The sequence below is a fragment of the Euprymna scolopes genome, chromosome 37 (assembly GCF_053919585.1).
Source record: "Euprymna scolopes isolate OS-2025 chromosome 37, ASM5391958v1, whole genome shotgun sequence".
Classification (NCBI taxonomy): Eukaryota; Metazoa; Mollusca; class Cephalopoda; order Sepiida; family Sepiolidae; genus Euprymna; species Euprymna scolopes.
The window spans coordinates 53,046,147-53,073,792 of record NC_136518.1 but is presented as its reverse complement, the minus strand read 5'-3'; the positions used below and the strand labels follow the sequence as shown (position 1 = coordinate 53,073,792).

The 27,646-nt window shown below is 29.3% G+C and overlaps 1 protein-coding gene across 4 annotated transcripts in view; it reads left to right on the top strand.

The window, feature by feature from the left end:
* LOC145261195 (laminin subunit alpha-like) overlaps positions 1-27,646 on the top strand; it is a 469,749-nt gene that overhangs the window by 147,189 nt on the left and 294,914 nt on the right. For 3 of the 4 annotated variants that reach the window (XM_080119518.1, XM_080119516.1, XM_080119519.1), the window contains exons 10-13: positions 9,028-9,165; positions 10,849-10,983; positions 16,890-17,030; positions 25,196-25,210. In XM_080119518.1, the coding sequence (XP_079975644.1) occupies positions 9,028-9,165; positions 10,849-10,983; positions 16,890-17,030; positions 25,196-25,210 (429 nt within the window). The remainder of the gene's footprint in view (positions 1-9,027; positions 9,166-10,848; positions 10,984-16,889; positions 17,031-25,195; positions 25,211-27,646) is intronic. The other variant, XM_080119517.1, reaches the window with a different exon arrangement.

Genomic DNA, 27,646 nt, shown 5'->3' with positions numbered 1-27,646 from the left:
TGTATATATATAATGTATATATATAATGTATATATAATGTATATATATATAAAATTTATATACATAATGTATATATATAATGTATATATAATGTATATATATATAAAATTTATATACATAATGTATATATATAATGTATATATAATGTATATATATATAAAATTTATATACATAATGTATATATATAATGTATATATAATGTATATATATATAAAATTTATATATATAATGTATATATATATAATGTATATATAATGTATATATATATAATGTATATATAAAATGTATATATAATGTAAATGTATATATATATTATGTATATATAATGTATATATATATATATAATGTATATATAATGTATATATATAATGTATATATATAATTTATGTATATATATAATGTAAATATATAATGTATATATAATGTATATATAATGTATATATATATAATGTATATATATAATGTATATATATATAATGTATATATATATATAATGTATATATAATGTATATATAATGTATATATATATATAATGTATATATAATGTGTATATATAATGTATATATATAATGTATATATATAATGTATATAAATATATAATGTATATATATAATGTATACATATAATGTATACATATAATGTATATATATAATGTATATATATATAATGTATACATATATAATGTATATATATATAATGTATATATATATAATGTATATATATAATGTATATATATAATGTATATATATAATGTATATATATATAATGTTTATATATAATGTATGTATATATAATGTATGTATATATAATGTATGTATATATATTATGTATATATATAATGTATATATATATTATGTATATATATAATGTATATATATAATGTATATATATAATGTATATATATTTATAATGTATATATATAATGTATATATAATGTATATATATAATGTATATATATAATGTATATATATATATAATGTATATATATATATAATGTATATATATATAATGTATATATATATAATGTATATATATAATGTATATATATAATGTATATATATATAATGTATATATATAATGTATATATTTATAATGTATATATATAATGTATATATATATATATAATGTGTATATATATAATGTATACATATATATAATGTATATGTATATATAATGTATATATATAATGTATACATATATATAATGTATACATATATATAATGTATATATATATATAATGTATATATATATAATGTATATATATAATGTATATATAATGTATATATATATAATGTATATATATAATGTATATATAATGTATACATATATATAATGTATACATATATATAATGTATATATATAATGTGTATATATAATGTATATATATAATGTATATATATATAATGTATATATATAATGTATACATATATATAATGTATATATATATAATGTATATATATATATAATATATATATGTATAATGTATATATATAATGTATATATATAATGTATATATATATAATGTATACATATATACTGTATATATATATAATGTATACATATATACTGTATATATATATAATGTATATATATAATGTATATATATAATGTATATATATAATGTATATATATAATGTATATATATAATGTATGCATATATATAATGTATATATAATGTATATATATAATGTATATATAATGTATATATATAATGTATATATATATAATGTATATATATGTATATATAATGTGTATATATATAATGTGCATATATAATGTATATATATAATGTATATATATGTATATATAATGTGTGTATATATATAATGTGTGTATATATATAATGTATATATATAATGTATATATATATAATGTATATAATGTATATATATGTATATATATAATGTGTGTGTATATATATAATGTATATATATAATGTATATATAATGTATATATATAAGATTTATATACATAATGTATATATATAATGTATATATAATGTATATATATATAAAATTTATATATATAATGTATATATATATATAATGTATATATAATGTATATATATATAATGTATATATAAAATGTATATATAATGTAAATGTATATATATATAATGTATATATAATGTATATATATATAATGTATATATAATGTATATATATAATGTATATATATAATGTATGTATATATAATGTAAATATATAATGTATATATATATATATAATGTATATATAATGTATATATAATGTATATATATATAATGTATATATATAATGTATATATGTAATGTATATATATATATAATGTATATATAATGTATATATATAATGTATATATAATGTGTATATATATAATGTATATATATAATGTATATATATAATGTATATAAATATATAATGTATATATATAATGTATATAAATATATAATGTATATATATAATGTATATATATAATGTATATATATAATGTATATATATATAATGTATACATATATAATGTATATATATTATGTATATATATAATGTATATATATATTATGTATATATATAATGTATATATATAATGTATATATATAATGTATATATATTTATAATGTATATATATATAATGTATATATATAATGTATATATATAATGTATATATATATAATGTATATATATATAATGTATATATATATATATAATGTATATATATATAATGTATATATATATATATATAATGTATATATATATAATGTATATATATATAATGTATATATATATACATAATGTATATATATATATAATGGGTATATATAATGTATATATATAATATATATATATATAATGTATATATATATAATGTATATATATATACATAATGTATATATATATAATGTATATATATATAATGTGTATATATATATAATGTGTATATATATATATAATGTATATATATATAATGTATATATATATATAATGTATATATATATAATGTATATATGTATATAATGTATATATGTATATAATGTATATATGTATATAATGTATATATATATAATTTGTATATATATATAATGTATATATATAATGTATATATATATATAATGTATATATATAATGTATACATATATAATCTGTATATATATATAATGTATATATATATTATATATATATATATACATTATATATATATATACATTATATATATATATATATATATATATATATATATATATATATACATTATATATATATACATTATATATACATATATATATATATATATATAATGTGTGTGTTGGGACGATTAATCGGAATCGGGAATCGGAAATATCGGAATATTTAAGAGTATTGGAATATCAATATTATTTGAAAAGGTGGATAGAAAGTTATAACTGCGGTTATGACTAGAGAATATTCTTTTTAATTATTTTGACTCTCGAGTATATATCTGTTAAAATCTAAATCTAAATGGTTTTAGATAGAGTGATGTGGTTATCGATTGATTAACTGTGTCTGTGTCGGATATATACTCGAGAGTCAAAACCATAAAAAGAATATTCTCTTGTCATAGCCTTAGTGATAACGTACTACGAACATTAAATTAGTATATAGATAGATTAGAATATAGATACGCTAATTTAATATTTTTTATATGTTATATCTCCCCTTTTTGGTTTTCATACATAAAGTAAATTTCAGTGTATAAGAATTATTTGATACTGGAGGTATTCATTATCGTACCCTATTTCTAAAAGAGGGGAAATATAACATAGAAATATTTGGAATCAAGTCTCCCTTTACTGTTATTTCAGATCATTTAAAATCATAGCAGCAAGTTTTAGTCTCCCCTCCATCAAGGCCAGAGGTTTTGGGGAAATATCAGATATTTTGTAATTCACATCCAAAACTAGAAAAACAAATGACTATGATTGAAACATATTATGGCTATAAAAAAACTGTCAAAAATAGACTCTGGATGATGGATTATCCCCTTAATGTGCGGCCTTAAGATCAAATCTCACATAGCCCTCTACACAATTCAGGTTATTACCTTTCCAACGAGCTTTCATTTGTTAAATTCTGATCAACAGTCGCTGAGGTTTGGAACTTATAAAATGGCCATATCTTGGGTTCTAAGAGACGAAAGTACATGAAAATTTGCAGACTTTTTGAAGATTATAATACTATTCTATGGTTTAATTTTTATGATAATTGGTAAAAAAAATAACCTATATTTTCAAACCAATAAAATATGCCCAAATTTGTCTACATTTGTATATATAGTGTCTTGGCGGGCAGCTTCAGTTTTGCTGCTTCGGCTGTCTCTTCTGTTGCCCTGCCAGGCCACTAACATATATATATATATATATATATTAGCAAATGTATCCCTGGTTGACTGGGTTCAAAAACAGCCTACAGAAAATGGAATCTGATTTATGAAAGTATGATAGGTTATGAAAAGGAAAAATTGTAAATTTGGGTTGAATTTGGGGGTATCAGAACCAAAGCAAAATATGATGAAAGTAAAAATAAAATAGATAAACCCCATAATTTATTATACCATACCTGTTCACACTGAAACACTTATCACAATATTCTGTGGATGTATATTAAAAAAAAAACCTTGTTAAACTTTGTGATATATTTCCATTCTATGGAGGTCAGGTGCGAACGAACACCCCATAATTTTATTATACCATATTTCTCCAAATTGAAACATAATTATCAAAGTATACTTACGCAGATAGATATGAAAAGTCTTTATTAAAGTTTGTGCCTATTTCCATTCTATGGAGACCAGGCGCATATGCAGAGCCTACAATTTTATTATACCATCCCTATTTAAGTTATCAAAGTATTAGTATGTACATCTATATCAAAAACACTTGTAAACGTTTTTCTTTTTAATTTTTAATTTTTTTTTATTTCCATACTTTGTGGACCAGGCGCGAACGCAGACCCCACAATTTGAATGAACCACCGTTCTGCCAGATCAAACATACCCATTCCTGTGTCTCGATATATCTTCTATCAGTATATGTAATCAGTTTTTTTAAAATAGTCAACCATATAGGAGCCTATTCGTGACCACACACACAGAGTGTTATATATATATATATATATATATATATATATATATATATATATATATATATATATATATATATATATATAATTATTTTTTTACTATAATAATTAAATATATTTTATATATATATATATATATATATATATATTTTTTTTACTATAATAATTAAATATATTTTATATATATATATATATATATATATATATATATATATATATATATATATATATATATATATAAAGAATGAAAAAGTAAAACTATCACAGCAAATTTGGTACTTAGACTGGTCGAGGAGAGAGAAAGGGGTGATTTCAGATGTAGGTGTAGGTACCGGTTCTTATCGATCCCAGTACCCTGGAAACATTTTTTTCTTTCAAAGGCCATCGTTGCCAGACGGAAGTATATTTTTTTAGTATTTATTTAAAGAAACAAAAACAACACTTTCTAACTATCCTGTACAAATGTTTTAATTTTATTGTTTTCTTTAGATATATTGTTACCATCACATAACACTATATATATTTTAAGGGGGGGGGGTAAAACAATCTCAAAAAGTTTGGTCTTATATTATTTGGGAAGAGGGAAGGAGTGACACGGATGTAGGTGTAGTACCGGTTCTGATCCCAGTACCCTGGAGACATATGTTTTTTTTCTTTTCAAAAGCCATGAGTGCCAGACGGAAGAATATTTTTAAGCATGAATAAAGTGTGTATCATACAAACCATGATCATGTTGGTGCACACCTATTCTTGCTGAAAATAGAATATCCTCTTCGGATTTGCTATCTTCACAGATGCCTGTATAAAAACAATAATAATAATAATAAAATGGGGTATTCGTTTTTTTGTATACCGGCATGCTTATTTTAGAAGTCTTAGGCTGGCCACTAAATTTTCCCTCCACACAAAACCCTCCCTTTTAGATTTTTCTTCTTTTTTGTTTTCTTTCTGCTGTTTTTTTTTTTTTGTTTGTTTGTTTTGTTTTGATTATTGTTTTTTTTTTATTTTAAAGTTGTTGCGAAATTGAACCATTCCATTTCAGGAAATGTCTTTGTTTTTTGATATAATGAATATGAATACATCCGGGTTCCTCCTCACAAGAATATGATTGGCTGGTTAAACCATAATTACAGCCGGGCATAGTGTTGCGTTGTTGAATGTATATATATAATTCATGTAATATATACACACTGACACTTATTTTGTCGTTATTTCCAAAATCAACACGGAGATGAATTTCAAAGTATAAGTTTTATTTACAATTAAGCTTCTAGTTCATTGATAGAGAGAGAGAAGGGGAGAAGAAGAGACGCTAGCTGTGTGGAGTTGGTTGGTGTGTGGTTCACCAACAGAGGGATGTCTAGATGTCAATCACGCTCGCTGCTGTCTGTCTGCCCTCCTCTGTTTTCTGTTGTTTATCTTTCTCTTATACAGTCACAAATCGACATTTCTGGAATTGTAAACATCAAGATATTACATTCTTCTTTTCTGTTTTGCATTGCGCCATCCACAGCTTCTGACCTTGGAATGTAAACAGTTCTTTGTTTTCATTTCATTACAATTTCGATTATTTTTTTTTTATTAGACGTCAAAAACGTAGATCAACTCAATCTGAAATGTACGTGTGTGGATATCTCTGCTTTCAAATGTACGTTGCCACGTCTTTATATCCAACACTAGGAGCTTGGGAGAAATGTTGAAAGATATGCCAAAACCTAAAGCTTATGCATATTAGCGGCTACGACTACAAACACCCGCTCATTGCCTGATTATTAGTAGCCAAGCCTCCTCAGCTACTTCAAACAAAATATATCCCTTTCTAAGACACATGCGTTTTACGTTGCATAAATTAAACAGAGCTGCTAAATTTCTTTGTGGGTCACATGGTCGGTGTCTATATCCCATGGATAAAAAAGAAATACAAATGACCAATGTCCACTTGGATAAATTTGGACGATATGTAGAACCGACGAATGAGAAAATCTGGCTTGGATCATCATCATCATCATCATCATCAGCGGTCACTCGTGTCCGAGTAAGACTGTCCTCCGTTGTGGCTTCTGTGGGTCCTCAGGGGAGCATAGAGCCCAATCCTAGACCCAATTTTTCTTGTGCAATTTGGGCACATAAAGGTAGTGGTGGTGGGGTGGGGGTGGGGGTGTCTGGTTGATAATCTGTCCTTTCTGTGCTTGCGTTTATCCTCAGCAGCTTGATTTAGGTCGCTGCTATAAAGCGCAGCACCTTCGTGGACAGCGCTCCTCCATGCCAACCTGCTCCCAGCCACGTCCTCCCATGTCTCAAGGTCCATGTGAAACCGCTTTAAATTTACTTTGATGTTGTCCTTGGCTTGGATAGAATATAGAGGACAGTCACATCTTTCGAAAATGTACCAAGCCTCCTCGTTGATGATTAAAATGTTTATAAATGGCGAGTGAGAAAAAAGAAATGGTAACAAAAGATTGTTCTCAATGAAAGCGTCACCATTTAGCAAGTGTTAACTTCACCAAAAAGGTTTTGTGTATGAAAGAAACCAAACTATGCTTAGCGAACAAAACTTATTAATATACGGCGTAATTATGTTGACGTACCTGTTCTCGTTAGATCAACAGTTAAGTAATGTCAAGTCCGGCCTGTACAAGATGGGTGACCATTTGGGAATAAAAAGCACTGTATGTAGGACATTCCAAGTGTCAGCAGCTTTTGCATCCCACCTGGCCTCCATCTATCTCGACCCTGTCCTGCCGCTGGATCAGGCTGGTTTGGGCAAGAAAGTGAGGCTGGCTCTGCACAAACCAGCTTCACTTTAAAAGCTAACTCCCTTTGCATATCATCCATCACGCCCTAGGATGATAAGATAGTCTTCGATATTCTGACTTTAAAAACAATCTAATTCAACCATTTTATACATTTACAACTTTATAATGAAATCGCAGATATTTTGAGTGAAATAACTTGTTTGTCATCGTAGAATGTTCCCAGCACGGAGGATAACTCAGATGACGTGTATATTTATACGTTTATTTTCTGTTTTTCTTTCTTTCTTCTTTTTTTTAATCAATGTTCTTATCCTTTTGTTTTAGCTGGGGATGAGGCGTCCTACTGGATGCCAGACATTCAATCCTCCCTCTCCCATCTCAAAGATTCCAACTAGGAGATCTTTTTAAGATTCTAACCGTCCCTTTAAGTGCAATTGTATCACCGAGTATATTCGCCGAGTAGTTTTTAAAATTCTTTTTCCTGAGCCCTGCTGCTCCTACAATTACTGGAATGATGGAGATCTTCCTATGATTCCAGTTTCTTTTTGTAGTGTACAAAAGAACTTTAATTTAATCAGTTCTAAGTTAGACCATGTCCAGTATTTTTACCAAGTTTGATGACGATTGGTCCTGCAATAGCAACACTAGGATAATCACAAACAAATATAGTGACAAACTCGTCTGAAAACAAGTTTCTGTTGAGCTGTCCCCTTAAATATATCCTATTTCTCTCCTTAACGGGATAGAAATAGGGTATTTATACCTTTTTTTCGGTATATAGAGTATAAATACCCTTTTAGGGTATAAATACCTTAAATAGGGTATTTATACCCTATTTCTATCCTCAACGATTACTACACTGTTGTCCCAATGATTACCGTATACCTTTATCCTTGAGTGGCTTCTGAGCCTTGATAAGTGTCGAATCCTTAATAAAAATAAATAAATAAAACATAGCCTCTTCCTTGGCGGAGTTGAACATATAATACTCGTACAAGTAATCCATTGTCATCTTGAATTCGATTCTTCTTCTTCTCTCTGTAAATTTGTATGTTTTTATATTTCGCATTTACCGTCTGCCACACATTGTTGTAGCCTTCAACACAATCATTCATAAAACATGCACAATGCTTCAAGCAAACTATATAAAAAAAACAAAAAACTTTTTTTAATCAAAAATCCGTAATTGATTTCAGTGTGCAACTGTGATGCTATTGGCTGCACACAGCAAATCTGCGACAATCGTAACGGTCGGTGCTATTGCAAACCAAATTTCACAGGAGCAAGATGCAACCAGTGCAAGCCTGGCTTTTACCAATACCCTCAGTGCCACGGTAAGTCAAATCATAGAAAATTAACTTTATAATAATATATATGAAACCTGCATTAATTAAAATAGTTAGGCGTATTTTATAACCGGGCTACACGGGGCGTCCCTGCTAGTTAGATGAATACTTTTGCGGTTTTTACAAAAGAGCTACAATAATATCAGGGTGTCTCTATTTACGCTGAACACCCACAGAACGCCAACACCATTATATAACATAAGAAATTGTCCACTGTAGAATTTCAACAGGTCTCGCTAGTTATTATTATTATTATTATTATTATTATTATTATTATTATTATTATTATTATATAAGATTACTATTGTTCCTCTTAATAGAAGTTTTTATTATTGTTATTATTACATTATTATTATTTTATTATTATTATTATTATTATTTTTATTATTATGATTATTATTTTTATTATTATAATTTCTATTATTATTATTATTTTTATTATTATTTTTATTATAATTTTTATTATTATTATTATTATTATTATTTTTATTATTATTTTTATTGTTATTATCATTATTTTTATTATTATTATTATTTTTATTATTATTTTTATTATTATTATTTTTATTATTATTTTTATTATTATTTTTATTATTTTTCTTCTTCTTCTTATTATTTTTATTATTATTATTTTTATTATTATTATTATTTTTATTATTATTATTATTTTTATTATTTTTCTTCTTCTTATTATTATTATTTTTATTATTATTATTTTTATTATTATTATTATTATTATTATTATTATTATTATTATTATTATATAAGATTACTATTGTTCCTCTTAATAGAACTTTTTATTATTATTATTATTTTTATTATTATTATTATTATTTTATTATTGTTATTATTATTATTATTATTATTATTATATAAGATTACTATTGTTCCTCTTAATAGAACTTTTTATTATTATTATTTTTATTATTATTATTATTATTATTATTATTATTATTTTATTATTGTTGTTATTTTTATTATTATTATTATTATTTTTATTATTTTTATTATTATAATCTTTATTATTATTATTATTTTTATTATTATTTTTATTATTATTATCATTATTTTTATTATTATGATTATTATTATTTATTATTATTTTTATTATTTTTATTATTATTATTATTTTTATTATTATTATTATTATTATTTTTATTATTATTTTTATTATTATTATTATTATTATTTTATTATTATTATTATTATTATTTTTATTATTATTTTTATTATTATTATTATTAGTATTATTATTATTATTATTATTATTATTATTATTATTATTATTATATAAGATTACTATTGTTCCTCTTAATAGAAGTTTGTATTATTATTATTATTATATAAGATTACTATTGTTCCTCTTAATAGAGGTTTTTATTATTATTATTATTATTTTTATTATTATTATTAGTAGTAGTAGTATATAAGATTACTATAGTTCGTCTTAATAGAAGTTTTTATTATTATTATTATTATTTTAAGTAGTAGTAGTAGTAGTAGTAGCAGTATGCAACCATTTTCCCAGCAACTTTAGCAACAGATTCTTTAACTAAATACACCAAACAATGGATTCCATTAAAACATTTTCTGGGTTTCGAAAAAAAAAGTCTTTTGTTATTCTCTTTCGAAATGAAAAGAAAACCTGCTAATATCCGTTTTCTTTTACAGAATGCCACTGTTCTTCATATGGATCTCTCTCTCCGAATTGTCGAAGGAACGGGCAGTGTGTGTGCAAGAGCAACTTTGCCGGAACAAGCTGTGACAGATGTGCCGCTGGATACTTCCGGTTCCCCAGCTGCATCCGTAAGTATAAAGTGTCATCTTCATCTTCATCAATTTATATATCTTTACATATTTCTCACTCCTAAACTAATTAATCCGTAATTCATGGGTTCCGGAACACAGCTGCTAGGTGTAAGAAGTCCAAATGTGGGTTATATTTAGTTTAATTTAGTTTTATGAAGAGAGGTGGAAAACTCTTCGTAAAAATTCAGATATCTTCGATTTATGTGAAAAGTTAACAATAGCTATTAGACATCTAATTATAAATATTCTCCAAATTTTAGTTTCTTTGGGGGTATTTTAAAGGGTTGACTGACATAATATGGGTACAACTTTCCATTTAAAAATTCAAATATTTAGGGAATGCTTGTATGCATGCCCTAATTAAATAATTGTTAAACACAAAGCACTGAATAAAGAAACAAAACCTCTTTTGTAAACGAAACAACGGGAGGATTTATTCGAACCAGTAACAGGTTAGAATTTTAGAAGGAATAAATTGTTTGACTGCGTGGAGTCAAGCATGGGATTCTCTCATGGATTTTGGTCAGTTCCTTTGTGGACTTCTGTCAGTTCCTTTGTGGACTTCTGTCAGTTCCTTTGTGGACTTCTGTCAGTTCCTTTGTGGACTTCTGTCAGTTCCTTTGTGAACTTTTGTCAGTTCCTTTATGGATTTCGGTCAGTTCCTTTGTGGATTTCTGTCAGTTCCTTTGTGGACTTCTGTCAGTTCCTTTGTGGATTTCTGTCAGTTCCCTCGTGGTGTCAATCGGCAGTTATTTCTAGTGAAAACGTTGATACCAGAAGACGAAGGAAGAGAGAGAGAGAGAGAGAGAGAGAGAGAGAGAGAGAGAGAGAGAGAGAGAGAGTTTGTGTGTGTGTGTGTGTGTGTGTGTGTGTATGTGTGTGTGTGTGTGTCCGTCTTTGCTAGTGGTTGGTTTTTCTCTGTCAAACCCTGGGACGGAGGCTGGATGAGTTCTGGTGAACTCCAAGAGAAAAATTAGGGACAGATCCATTCCACGTGGATTTGTTGTCAGTTCCAAGATCTGAGAAAAAAGAGAGAAACTGTTGCCAGTTTAACCTTTTATAAACTCGGTCACATGACTGACAGCTAGCTTCTGATTGGACAAGGCAGGAAGGAAGTGTATTCAAAATTTCCAGCCACGAGAATTCGCTCCTTCTTGGGTTCCCTACTATTTCTTCTGCAACAGGGTATTTTAAAGGATTTTGACAGATATAATATGGGTACAAGTTCACATTTGAAAATTCGAAAAATTCAGATTTACATTAAATTTAATCTATAGTCAATACACACGAATCAAGCAAGATTCTCTGAATTTCAATTTCGGTACTTATGCAGTGTAAAAACTATTGTTGGAATCGTTCAGGTGGTTTACTGAAAATGCTGGAAGGTGCCGACACAGAGTGTCGATGTAATCCCCACACTGAGAATTGAACCTTCAACTTTCCGGAGAATATCACTTTTACAATTGATTTTTCCAAGTACTCTAACCACTGTGCCACAAGTCCTTGTGCAAGAAACATCTCCAAGTTCGACAAGATACACCTGAAGAAGGTTGGAGGTTAAATCAACCGAAATGTTATGAAAATAACACTCAAAATAGAGAAGAATCCAAATAATACAAATAACCCATTCTCATCCCAAAAATTCAGAAACGTAAAAAACTGGGTCAAAGTGATATTCTCTTGAAGGTTGAAAGCTCAATTCTCAGTGTGGGCGAACAAAAAATACAATTGCGAATTACTTAGAACCTCTATCCAGTCATGGCTGACAGAACAAGAGCATGCTACCCCGGGTTCCGTTTGAAATTCCATCCAAATTCCTGAGTTTGATAAGAATACACCTGAAGAAGGTTGGAGATTAGATCGCCCGAAACGTTGTAAAAATAACACTCAAGATGAGAACAGTAGTTTGAAGAATCCAAATAATACACATGATCCACTTTCTGTCAGATTGATTATCAAGATCAGAATCTCAACTGGCCCGTATCAGTAATTGTGAGTGGCCACATAAATGCAACAAGTTATTATCCAATAACGTGTTGAATGCAAGTATATTTATAATCTCTGGGTAAGTCCATTATTACTAAAAACGGTAGATCAATTTACCCCCCTAACACTATGTCTATATATATATATCCTTAACTTAGCAAGCATATTACTGCTGAGTAATATGCAGCATGAATCCTGTCTTCTTTGACTTGTTCCATTTAGCAATTAAACTATATTGCCATGGATGACGTCAGAACATTCCACCATGCATTGCCTGAAATGTCGATCAGTCCTGCTGACCTATCCTTGGTGACTCTACAGCCTCCATTTCAAACTTTTTATGTCATTCCCGGAGCATCTGGATCCAGAATCACTGCCTGGAGTTAGGATCTGACAGACTTTCCTTTGACTTATCTTCGCAAGCCTGAACAGCAGACCGTCCCACATGATGCTGACTTTAAAACTAGATTTTGGATTATTCGGACTACAATTCTCATTTTGGATTTTGGATATTATGTAACAGAGCTGCTGATGCTGGATTAGCAGCAGCAGCCATATGCAAATGACTATGCCGGCTGTGTGATGTGACGTAACAACAGAGATAAAAAGACACGTGTTCAGAGAAGTATGTATTCAAGACGTGTTTGAAACGTAGAGGATTCAAGACGGTTCAAGATATGAGAGAGCAAAAAAGGACGTGTTCGATGTTTGGAGTAGTGGAATTCGAAACGTGTTTCAGACACATGGTTTGCATCAGAGCTGAGACAAAAAAGTCACACGCGGCTGGATGAGGAAAAATGAACTGTTTAAATATTTAGAAAAAATGCATTGTTGGAAATACCAGATATAAAGGCGTTTTTTAATAAGAAGGAAGTGAGTCAAGTTCTTCCTTAATATCTGTTATTTATCTATCGGTCGATCTATCTATATATTTATGTGTATCTATCTCGATCTAGCTATCTATCTTACTGGCGAGGTAAACAAGAGATGAGATGTAAAGCTATGTTTTGATAAAAGTTGTCAAAACATATTGAAGTGCAAAATGGACAAGTTGCACTGGAAACTCTAAAAATAGCTGACCAGAAGGACGTGGTGTTTGTTGTCACGTGTTCAGATTGGCTTGACATAGAGTTTGGAATTTGGACAGTAAGAAGAGCGGATGGGTTAACGGTTGTCTCCCCTCATCTTGGGAGGGAACTGACGTGTCTCTAAATTGAAGACTAGAATTAACCACCCAAGCAAAGATACACACTTTCCGTTCTTCTGCGATCGACACGTGGAAAGTGAATAGAAACTCTATAAAACCAACTATTGTCTTGGAGTGAAATGCATTCATTTAAACAGGTTCCAGCTTCCCTCCAAGAACAGATGAATTCCAGGTGGACCAAAAGACTAACGACGCAGTTGAAAAGTTGATGCAGTAAGTCGAAATACATGCATGTGTTGATGTTATGTTTGACACACACGCACGCAACACACTTAGACTGCTCACGGAACGAACCTAAATAGGTCACAAAGGTAACTTAGGGTTCAATTAGTGAAGAAGCCACTACTATATATACATTTACTAAAGCAACACACAGTCATGACGTATATATGAACGCCACTCCACAACGTAACACAAACGTTACAGCTATCCAAGATGAGAAAAGTCATCTAAATAATCCAAATAATGCAAATTAACAATCCTCATCGGAAAAAAAAACCCATCTAATATACTGTTACAATATTTTTGCCTTATAATGGGGTATGATCCCGCACAGCCGGGAGATTCTATTTATAAACGATGCTGCTAGGAACTGACGAATCGAATCAGAAACCAGAATTGCTCCATAAAAATTAAACCTTTTCTGTAGCAACTTCGCATGTATTTTCTTCGTATCAACACGTGAAGAATTTTTTTTTCTGTCTACTGAGAACCATTCACCTCCAGGACTTGTGTAGAACAACTAACCATCGGAAACTGTTCCATCTACTGAGAACCATTCACCTCCAGCACTTGTGTAGAATAACTAACCATCGAAAACTGTTCCATCTACTGAGAACCATTCACCTCCAGGACTTGTGTAGAATAACTAACCATCGAAAACTGTTTCGTCTACTGAGAACCAGTCACCTCCAGGACTTGTGTAGAACAACTAACCATCGGAAACTGTTCCGTCTACTGAGAACCAGTCACCTCCAGGACTTGTGTAGAACAACTAACCATCGGAAACTGTTCCGTCTACTGAGAACCAGTCACCTCCAGGACTTGTGTAGAACAACTAACCATCGGAAACTGTTCCGTCTACTGAGAACCAGTCACCTCCAGGACTTGTGTAGAACAACTAACCATCGGAAACTGTTCCGTCTACTGAGAACCAGTCACCTCCAGGACTTGTGTAGAACAACTAACCATTGAAAACTGTTCCGTCTACTGAGAACCAGTCACCTCCAGGACTTGTGTAGAACAACTAACCATCGGAAACTGTTCCGTCTACTGAGAACCAGTCACCTCCAGGACTTGTGTAGAACAACTAACCATCGGAAACTGTTCCGTCTACTGAGAACCAGTCACCTCCAGGACTTGTGTAGAACAACTAACCATCGGAAACTGTTCCGTCTACTGAGAACCAGTCACCTCCAGGACTTGTGTAGAAAAACTAACCATCGGAAACTGTTCCGTCTACTGAGAACCAGTCACCTCCAGGACTTGTGTAGAACAACTAACCATTGGAAACTGTTCCGTCTACTGAGAACCAGTCACCTCCAGAACTTGTGTAGAACAACTAACCATCGGAAACTGTTCCGTCTACTGAGAACCAGTCACCTCCAGGACTTGTGTAGAACAACTAACCATTGAAAACTGTTCCGTCTACTGAGAACCAGTCACCTCCAGGACTTGTGTAGAACAACTAACCATCAGAAACTGTTCCGTCTACTGAGAACCAGTCACCTCCAGGACTTGTGTAGAACAACTAACCATCGGAAACTGTTCCGTCTACTGAGAACCAGTCACCTCCAGAACTTGTGTAGAACAACTAACCATCGGAAACTGTTCCGTCTACTGAGAACCAGTCACCTCCAGGACTTGTGTAGAACAACTAACCATCGAAAACTGTTCCGTCTACTGAGAACCAGTCACCTCCAGGACTTGTGTAGAACAACTAACCATCGGAAACTGTTCCGTCTACTGAGAACCAGTCACCTCCAGGACTTGTGTAGAACAACTAACCATCGGAAACTGTTCCGTCTACTGAGAACCAGTCACCTCCAGAACTTGTGTAGAACAACTAACCATCGGAAACTGTTCCGTCTACTGAGAACCAGTCACCTCCAGGACTTGTGTAGAACAACTAACCATCGGAAATTGTTCCGTCTACTGAGAACCAGTCACCTCCAGGACTTGTGTAGAACAACTAACCATTGAAATCTGTTCCGTCTACTGAGAACCAGTCACCTCCAGAACTTGTGTAGAACAACTAACCATCGGAAACTGTTCCGTCTACTGAGAACCAGTCACCTCCAGAACTTGTGTAGAACAACTAACCATCGGAAACTGTTCCGTCTACTGAGAACCATTCACCTCCAGAACTTGTGTAGAACACCTAACCATTGGTAACTGTGCTGAAGCTAAACATGGCTTACAAATCTAGATATACGAACCAGCTGATTTGGTACGATAGTTAGAGGGTTCGATCCAGTCATACCAAAGATTAAAAAGAAAAATAGTACTTGATACTCCTTTGCAAAACACTCAACATTATAAATAGAGATCAAGGGCAAGTGGAGTAATGCAGAAAAAAGTAACGCCTTCCCCTACATCTTACTGTAGTACCATACAAAAATTGAGTCTTTGGGTCGACCTTGGAATCAATTGAGCCATTAAAATTTTTTTTTTTTTTGATATCCATTAATTTGTTTTTTTTATTTTTCAGGATGCAACTGTTCAGCCACTGGTTCCATCGGACAAACCTGTGATCAGCATAGTGGCGAGTGCAAATGTAAACCTAATTTTGCTGGCCTGAACTGTGACCGGTGTAAACCCAACTTTTATATGTATCAATATAAATGCGTGGGTAAGTAAATGTTTCGTTTGAGAAATTTTCTTGGGTCATCCGAAAAATACAATAAGCGGATGTGGCTGTTTGTAAATTTTTTGGGTACTCATGCATCTTTTGATCCGGATTTCCATGACTTTGGCTAGGGCTCGGCCAGCTGCTGACGATAATCGCTGGAACAAGTTGACTGAAATAAAAGACGCCGGGAAAAAATAATTAACAACGTTTATTTTTCACATACGAAATACAAAAAAAAAACGAAAAAACAACAACAAACTTTTTTTAAAATAGTAAAAATCTCCCTTAAGTTTGTTTCAGGAAAAGTTGTATTATTTTTTTGTTTTTTTATGTTAATGTTTTTGTGAAAGTTTATACTGTTTACTGTTGTTTTTTTTTACATTTTTTTTTTCAAGAAAAGTGTCATTTTTTTTTTTTTAGTTTTTACGTTTGTTTTGTTATTTTTATTTCAAGAAAAGCTGCAATAATAATAAGAAAAACCTACCTTAAGTTAAAAAAAAATTTTTTTAATTTTTTTTAACTTTCAAGAATTGTTAGCAAAATATATAAATGTTTTTGTTTACACTGTTTATGATTTTTTTTTTACATTTTTTACAAAAGTTACAATATTATTTCTTCGTTTTTATGTTTTTCTAATTTTTGTTTTAAGGAAACTGGCAATATTTCTTTTGTTCTTTTTATGTGAATGTTTTGTGAAAGTTTATGTTTTTATTTTTAATATTTTCGAAGCCAAAAGATTTGAAAACTAAAAAGCAAAATTACCTTCCCTCCTTCATTACTCCGCCTCAAAAAATACTTAAATACTTTCTTCTTCTAATTTAGTCAAAAAGTCGTCTGCTTCCATTTCAAAATTCCAATTTTCATTGGCTAATCAAATGCTCAGCCAAATGATGTGAAAAATAAAAAGTGAAATTACCCCCCTCTTTATCACCCCCCCCCCAAATACATAAATACTTATTTTTTTACAAAAGGTAACAACAACAAAAAAATCGATTAGTGTTTTTTTTTTTTTTTGGTTCTTTTTTTTTTTTCTAGCGTTTTAACATTTGATCTGTGCTCGGCTCGTTCCAGCGCTTCTCATCAGCTGCAGGTTAAGCCTGAGCCAACGTCATGGAAATCCGAATCAAATGATATATGAGTACCATTTTTTCTTATGACTGAACTGTGATTCAGCTGCATCATATGTGCGTGAGTGGAGGACAAGGTTACTAGATAGATATACCTCCCACCAAAGTGGTGGTATCAGGCTCCCAGGCTGGAAAATTTGAACGATAACTAGTCCAAAATACAACCACCTCGAGTATTTTTTTTTTTTTTTTTTTACAACAACAAAGTCACCTCTTATCAAGGCCCAAAGGCTACTCGAAGATAAGTGTTAATGAATGTAAGGTGGTAGTATGGTAATCGTTAATGGTAGAGATTGAGTAGAATTTGGATTATTAAGGAGGACGACTCAACAAGAACTCTTTTACATTGGACTTGAAACGACCATATTGTAATCGGTTGGGAAGCAGGCCAGTAGAACAGTGTTCCACAAGCAGGCAGTTCTAGGAAAGAAGGTTTGTTCATGGAATCTGCGTTTATATTTAGGCACAGATTGAAAGTGGAGGAAATTGTTGATAGTGGCTGTAGTTAGTCGAGTGTTTTTTTGTGAAAGTTTGGCAAGATGAGATCATAGATTGGAACTCAGATTAGCATTTGCTATGAAAATAACGATAGAGCAGAGGCATGCTCGCAGTGTCTCTTCTGTGGGAAAGGGATTGCAGGAAACGAAAAGGGCATCACCTACTACGTTTCAAAGTTGGTTTTGAATTTATCAAGACAAGATAGGGCGCAGTGAGCAGCTCCTGCCTAGATGCGGCAACAGTACTTCATTTTTCCAAATTTTAGCAGACCAACCGATCCCTTTTAATGAAGAAATAAAAACAACTCAAATACAAGTGAATAGTAATCTATATAATATTCTGCTTGGTCCTTCCTTAGTCCATAAGTTACGCTTTGAAAAAGATCAAATTCATGAACTCGTAATAATTTCAACACGTAGCAGTTTTTGACCAAAAAAAGCAGTCAATGAAACATTATGTAAAAAAAAAATTTTATTATTTGTATTGAACTATGTAGCACAATATTATTTTCAGAATATTTATTAGTATTTTATTAATTCAGCTCATTTGGGTCAGTCAATATTTAAAATACAATAGACACTATTTTCATAGAAATGTGAATAAACTCCTATTTGCTGCTTGTTATTAGTTTTTCTGTCCCCCTCCAAAAACACTAAATTTTTTGCGCTGTCCCAAAAATATTATTAAAACATATTTGTTGATTAAATATATCTCTCATTCCATGGAATTTCAACAGGCCCTGTTGTTATTGTTGTTGTTATTATTATTATTATTATTATTATCATCATCATCATCATCATCATCATCATCAACAACAACAACAACAACAACAACAACAACAACAACAACAACAACAGAAGATGTGAATTTGGAGGGAAAGAAAAGGAGAAAGTCGAAAAATCCCAAGACTTGAAAAGGGAAATAAAAAGATTGTGGAGGATTGAAGAAGGTTGAAGTTGTACGCATTGTGGTGGGAACTCTGGGGAGTGTAACAAAAGGATTTGACCAGTGGATTGAGAAAAATTGGGATCGATTGTAATGTTGGGGTACTTCAAAGGACTGTCTTGTTGGAAACCGTCAGAATCTTGCAGAAAGTGCTGGAAGACCGAGAAAAGAAGATGCTGATAAATTATGTTCATTTGTTATGATCCGCCTATCAGTATAACATTCGCAATGCCAACAGCCAGACAAAAAATGTGAATAATAATAATTAATTTATTTATTGCGGACTATTATCCTCATCTTTTTTAATTGTTGTTTCATGACGTTTCTGCAAACTATTCTTCTGGCCTTCGTCAGGTTGTAACCGCGACAGGATATGAACTCTGAATCTCCTAACTGCATTATCAGTAATTACTGCCATCCGTAGTTGTTGTTGTCTCACCACGTTTTGACCAAGTAAGCCTCTAGCGGTTTCAATCCTATCCAAAGCCAGCCAGAGGTTTATTTGGCAAAAACGTGGTGAGACGACAACAACTATGGAAGGCAGTAATTGCTGAGGATGCAGGTAAGAGATTCAGCGTTCCTATCCCGTCGCGGTTACCACCGGACGAAGGCCAGATGAATAGTTGGCCGAAACGTTGTGAAACTACTAAAAAAGATAAGGATAATAGTCCGCAATAAATAAATTAATAAATTAATGTCATTTCAATAATGAATTCAAATTAAATAATATATACCAATGACATTGTTTATAACTCAAGTATGGTATGTATGAAATAATGTAGTCTTTGTGAGTAGTAAGACAAAAACATTTAGAATAAGTTAATTAATAAATAATACTCATCTCAATAATGAATTCCAATTAAATAATATATGAGAATAATAATATTGTGCAATTTACATAGGAATAACTGGTATCGTAAGAATGTCTATAAGTTTTATGTTACTTGTATTGGGATATCCTATGTTAAAATGGTTGTCTTATGTGATATCCTTATGTGATATCCTTATATGTTTGTTCTTTGTCTATATACGTTTCTCATCATTTTTATGTTGCTTTGAGGAAATATCATTTCATGAAAATTTCAACCGTGCCCTTAAGCAGTGGCGTACCTATGTAAAATGGCGCCCATAGCAAAGTTTGAATGTGCGCCCCTTCTTAATAATTTATACCTTAGATATACCTAACCTACATAATATTATAATACAGGCACAATTTTACCGAACGATAAACCATGAAATGAATGTTTTAATAAAGTAATTATATGGTTATTCTTGCTTTAAGCGCCCATGTCAAAATGGCGCCCATGGCACGGGCCATGCCTGCCATACCCTAGATACGCCACTGCTAATATTGTGTCTGCTTTTCCAAGACCCCTCTGCGTATATCGTCATCATCTTTTCATATCATTTTACAAGAAAAGAAGCTTCAAAACCTCCCAGCTTCCTAGTGATCATCTTCATCTGCTGAATGTGAGGATTGTGCTTCGTTCAGTCTTTGAAAGGAATCTTTCATGAACGGTTTTATCAGTGAATGGTCTAGCAGCCGGAGAGTTAGAACACTGTAGTTAAAGAACCTAAATTAGGCAAACCATAAGGGAGGGGGGGTGATAATGACGTACAGAGATTAATTTAATGACATATCAAGATAGGTAGATATAAAGATTCATATATAGATAAATAGAAATTGAAATATGCATATGTATATATAGGTAGTTATATATGTATGCATATATGTATGTATATATGTGAATGAATGTGTATATATATGTAAACATTATATGTGTATATATGTATATATTATATGTGTATATTATATATATGTGTGTATATATGTATATATTATGTATGTATATGTGTATATATTATGTATTTATATATTATGTATGTATATATGTATATATTATATATATGTATATATTATATATGTGTGTATATATGTATATATTATGTGTGTATATATGTATATATTATGTGTGTATATATGTATATATTATGTGTGTAAATACGTATATATTATGTGTGTATATATGCATATATTATATATATGTGTATATATATACATTATATGGGTGTATGTGTGTATATATGTGTATATATATGTATATAGTGTATATATGTATATATATGTATATATTGTATATATGTATATATATTTGTATATATGTATATATTGTATATATGTGTATATATATTTATATATTTTATATATGTGTATATATATTTATATATTATATATATGTGTATATATATTTATATATTATATACATGTGTATATATATTTATATATTATATACATGTGTATATATATTTATATATTATATACATGTGTATATATATTTATATATTATATACATGTGTATATATATTTATATATTATATACACGTGTATATATATTTATATATTATATACACGTGTATATATATTTATATATTATATACATGTGTATATATATTTATATATTATATACATGTGTATATATATTTATATATTATATGTGTATATATATTTATATATTATATGTGTAAATATATATGTATATGCATATATGTGTATATACATATGTATACATATTTATATATTATATGTGTTATATATATTTATATATCATATGTGTATATTATATATATTTATATATTATATATATATGTATATATATTTATATATTATATATATATGTGTGTTTATATATGTATATATTATATATGTGTATATATATATTTATATATATGTATATATATTTATATATATATGTGTTTATATATATGTATATATTATACATGTATATATATATTTATATATTATATATATATGTGCGTACATATTATATATATGTGTATATATATATTATATATGTGTATATATATTATATATATGTATATATTATACATGTGTGTTTATATATATATGTATATATTATATATGTGTGTATATATATGTATATAGCATATATATGTGTGTGTATATATATATATAGCATATATATGTGTGTATATATATGTATGTATTATATGTGTGTATATGTATGTATATATATCATATATGTGTATATATATGTATATATTATATATATGTGTATATATATGTATATACATATTATATATGTGTGTATATATATGCATATATTATATATATGTGTGTATATATATTATATGAGTGCATATATGTATATATTACAAATATGTGTGCATATATATATATATGTATGTATATATTACATATATGTGTGTATATAAATGTCTATATTATATATGTGTGTATATATATGTATATATTACATATGTGTGTATATTTCGGGGTCAATGGCCAACTAGCACCGTCTATATTTGTGTGTGTATATGTGTATTGGGGTGGAGAGGGTTCCCGTAAGCCGTAGTGAAGGCAACCTTTCTAAAAGAAGCAAATCTCTGATTTAAAAAACCATAAAGCGGGAGACCAGTACCCGCATTAAGCTGGTCTGCAGTTTAATTTGTTGCTGGCTATCTTGCTCTTGCTTGTTGCTGGATCTCAACATTTTGAACCGAGAGAGAGACTTAGCTGTCGTACAAAGCTAAGACTCTGTAACATCATCTGTGTATAGATACTCCCTCAGGCATTTGGGCTTATGGACTTTAAGTGTCTGAGGGAGTGGCACTCATCTGACAAGATGTTGCAATCATCATATTATATTTGTGTGTATATATATGTATATATTATATATATGTGTATATATATGTATATATTATATATATGTATGTACATATGTATATATATGTGTGTGTATAGATGTATATATTATAGATATGTGTATATATGTATATATTATATATATGTGTATATATGTATATATTATATATATGTGTATATATATGTATATATTACATATATATATATGTATATATTACATATATATATGTATATATATGTATATATTACATATATATATGTATATATATGTATATATTACATATATATATATGTATATATATGTATATATTACATATATATATGTATATATATGTATATATTACATATATGTGTGTATATATATGTATATATTACATATATGTGTGTGTATATGTATATATTACATATATGTGTGTGTATATATATGTATATATTACATATATGTGTGTGTATATATATGTATATATTACATATATGTGTATATATATGTATATATTACATATATGTGTGTATATATATATATTACATATATGTGTGCATATAAATTTCTATATTATATTTATGTGTGTATATATATGTATATATTTTAAATGTGTATATATATATGTATATATTATATGTATGTATATATGTATATATATGTGTGTGTATAGATGTATATATTATATATATGTATATATTATATATATGTGTATATATGTATATATTATATATATGTGTATATATGTATATATTATATATATGTGTATATATATGTATATATTACATATATATATGTATATATTACATATATATGTGTATATATATGCATATATTACATATATATGTGTGTGTATATATATGTATATATTACATATATGTGTATATATATGTATATATTACATATATGTGTATATATATATATATTACATATATGTGTGCATATAAATGTCTATATCATATTTATGTGTGTATATATATATGTATATATTATATATGTGTGTATATATGTATATATTTTAAATGTGTATATATATATGTATATATTCTATGTGTGTATATATATATGTATTTATGATATATATCCATGTGTGTGTGTATATATATGTATATATTATATAATTAAAAACATTCGTCTGTTACTCTCTTTCATGTTTAATTACAACAATCCCGGTGACATGGAGACTGTAGGAGTAGATAATACAATAATGACGGCTACGCAACTTCCGGATAGAAATCGCCCCATCCCTTTGGAGAGTGTTCAGAGGAGATCACTTTCATGGATTATCATTAATGATAGCGTTAGATGAATTTGCCGATCCGAAAAAAACCCCAAAAACCAAAAAAAAAAACAAACAACAGTCAGAAAACTTTAAAGAAAACTAAATTTTCTACAAACACGGATTATACATTAGCATATGAAGGTTTTAGGTCTAAAGCTATAATGGTTAAATAGATAGAGGAAAATGAACTTTACTTTATTATGAAGATGATTCGCTATTTATCAGGGCTAAAAGCAACACTAGGATAATGGTTAATGAGATGGATAGTGATGTCACGGATATGAGTACATTCGGGTTCTTGTTCCATACAAAAATATGATTACTAATTGGTAGAGCCACCTGGGAATAGCATCGAAAGATACGCCACAAGCTTCACGCTTAAGGGTATACCATCTTCGACCATGAACACTCGTTAAGTAAAGCGACTTACCAGATTATTAGTATTCGAATTTGTAACCAAGTTCACTCAGTTGCTTTAGATGAATATATCTCTTTAGGACATATCAAATAAAGTTGAATGAATAAATAAATATGACATAATCGTTCATTTCTCTTTTGTTAACAATCATCGGCCTCCCCTACATCATTTGTTTGATTTGTTTTGTTTTTGTTCATTTATGTAATTTTGTTAGTTTTGGTGTTTATTGTCTTTTTCTGTTTTGTGCACAGGCTGGATTGCTAATCGTAAGGATTTTGATTTTGTTTTGTTCTTAACACTTTTTTTTTTCTGTAGAACTTCATTCATTTTCTTTCTGTCTGTGTGTGTCTTTTCTCAGCTTTGTATAAGTTCACAATTCTCAGTTTTTTTTTTTTTTCTTTCATTTTTTTTTCACCAAAATTGTTTTTGTTTGTTTTTTTTTCACATTTTCTCTGCTATAAAAAAAGTTCTCCTGTAGCAGATGTCTCCCTGATTCTACTTTTGCTTTTTCTCGTCCGCGTTCCCCTATTCCGAATTCGTAGCAGCAGGCCGCCATCAGTCGACTTTTTTTCTAATTAAACGGTCATTAACAATGTTTTTTTTTTGTTTTTTTTTGTTTTTTTATCCTTGGCATATTTCCAACTGATATAATTATTGCAGAATAAAAATAATTAAATAAAAACAGAAATGATTTTTCTTATTTCGAATTATTTAATGAAGTAAAAATTTCATTTTTTTTTTTTTTTTTTTTTTTTTTTACTTGATTTAATAAGTTATTCTAGCAAATTATCTAACAATTTAACTAAAAATTCAGAATAGGGGCATGTGAGCGAGAAAAAAACCGAAAGTGGAATCAAGGAGACATCTGCTACAGGAGAATTAAAAAAAAAAAAATAAATATTCAAAAAATTTTCAAGTCCAACACAGATCACTAAACTAAAATAGTATTGTGCTTTTCTACCATAACAGATATATCTCCCTCTCTCTTTCTCGCTATTTCTTTATCTTATGCTACTATGATGCCTTTAAGGCATGACCAGAACCAGCAGCGTAGCTAGTTATTGTTTAGATGGATGTGCTAAGCTGGAGACCACGATTTGCTGTAACCAATAAAATTCTTGTTTTGACCAATCTTACTTAACTGTGACAAAATATAATGTGTACAATTGATTAATAGTTATTACGCTGGCAGGTACTTGCCTAACTGAACAGACATTTTGCAGGTGAACATATAGCCGAAATCCAAAAAGTCAAAGTCCTTGATCTGACCTTAAACTATATCCAGTGGTGAGGCCCAGCTTGCGGGCTTTGGGAAGTGTAGAGCCACCCTTTAATTGCCTTTGCTCCCAGGTCCACTCTGACCTGGAGTGGTAGTACCTGTTAGGGTCCGAACTATGGGTTAAATAGAAACCGACTTGAAAAAAAATCTATATTCTATTAAAAAAAATGTTCTTCAAAATCACTGGATTCGGCATTAAATAACCTGAAAAGAGTTGATATGCCGTAAAACAAAAATAACCAACCAACCAACCAAAATGTCAAACCATATGCTAAAAAATGGCTGCATAGCCAAAACAAATACACAATAGAAACAAACATATAACGAAAGTGGTGCATAACTTAAACTAATGTTTAGCAGAACAATGATATAATCACTGTGGGGAGGCACGTGAAGCTTCCTCTCAGTGTACCACAGCGGGTCCCCTACTAGAGCAGGCAATTGATCCATCCATCCATCCATCCAAAGCTTTGAGACCCTGGAAGGGCATAGGCCATCCACAACTTTGTAGATGCTTTTGTAGCGAGGAGTTTTTTTTCTCGGGGTGAGGGTGCTGGCCCCACGCCCAACCTTCCCATCGGGTACATACAGCACCTAGCCTTAATAATTGGTCACCCATCTGGTACTGGTCAGGCTCAATGTTGCTTAACTTCAGTGATCTGGCGAGAATCGGTGTGTCGACGTGACTGTGCCGTACTAGGCAATTGATCGATTTGATCAAAAAATTGTAAAATCCACGGATTTCAACGACAATAAAATATGGGAAGCTGAAACATTCGTTGATCCTCATTCAATCCCGAGCAACGTTGGATCTCTCTGCTAGTATATATATATATATATATATATATATATATATATATATATATATATATATATAGTGAATGAATGACAAAAAGTCTATATTCTTAAGTTCATGATGTGCTAAATTTCAAAACGGCGTAATATAAACATATTCTAAGGTATTTACAACTTCTCTTCCAATTTTTGGATTTTAATCAAAACGCACTTTATTTCCTTTTGATGGATTGATTGTTGCTATTTCTTCTGATGAGTTAAGGGCAAAATAGATTCACTAATTCATATAATAATTAAGTGATTGATTTTGTGCTACGAAACAGATACTGTCAAGAATTGCAAATGTCAACTGAATTAAAGGAATAAATTGTAAAATGGGCAACATCATGAATTTTGGAATATAGACTTTTGTCATTTATTCACTATATTGCTCTGTAATTACATTGAGCTTCTAAATAAGGATTGGTATATATTATAAGGAAATAAAGCATATTTTCACAGAAATATATATATAATTGTAGTCATCAACATACAGTACTGTTTCGTTGTATCACAACTCATCATTAGACTAGCACCTCTCCCAAGCCGAGGATTGAATCTAGAACCATTGCGTTGGCAGTTCTACCCA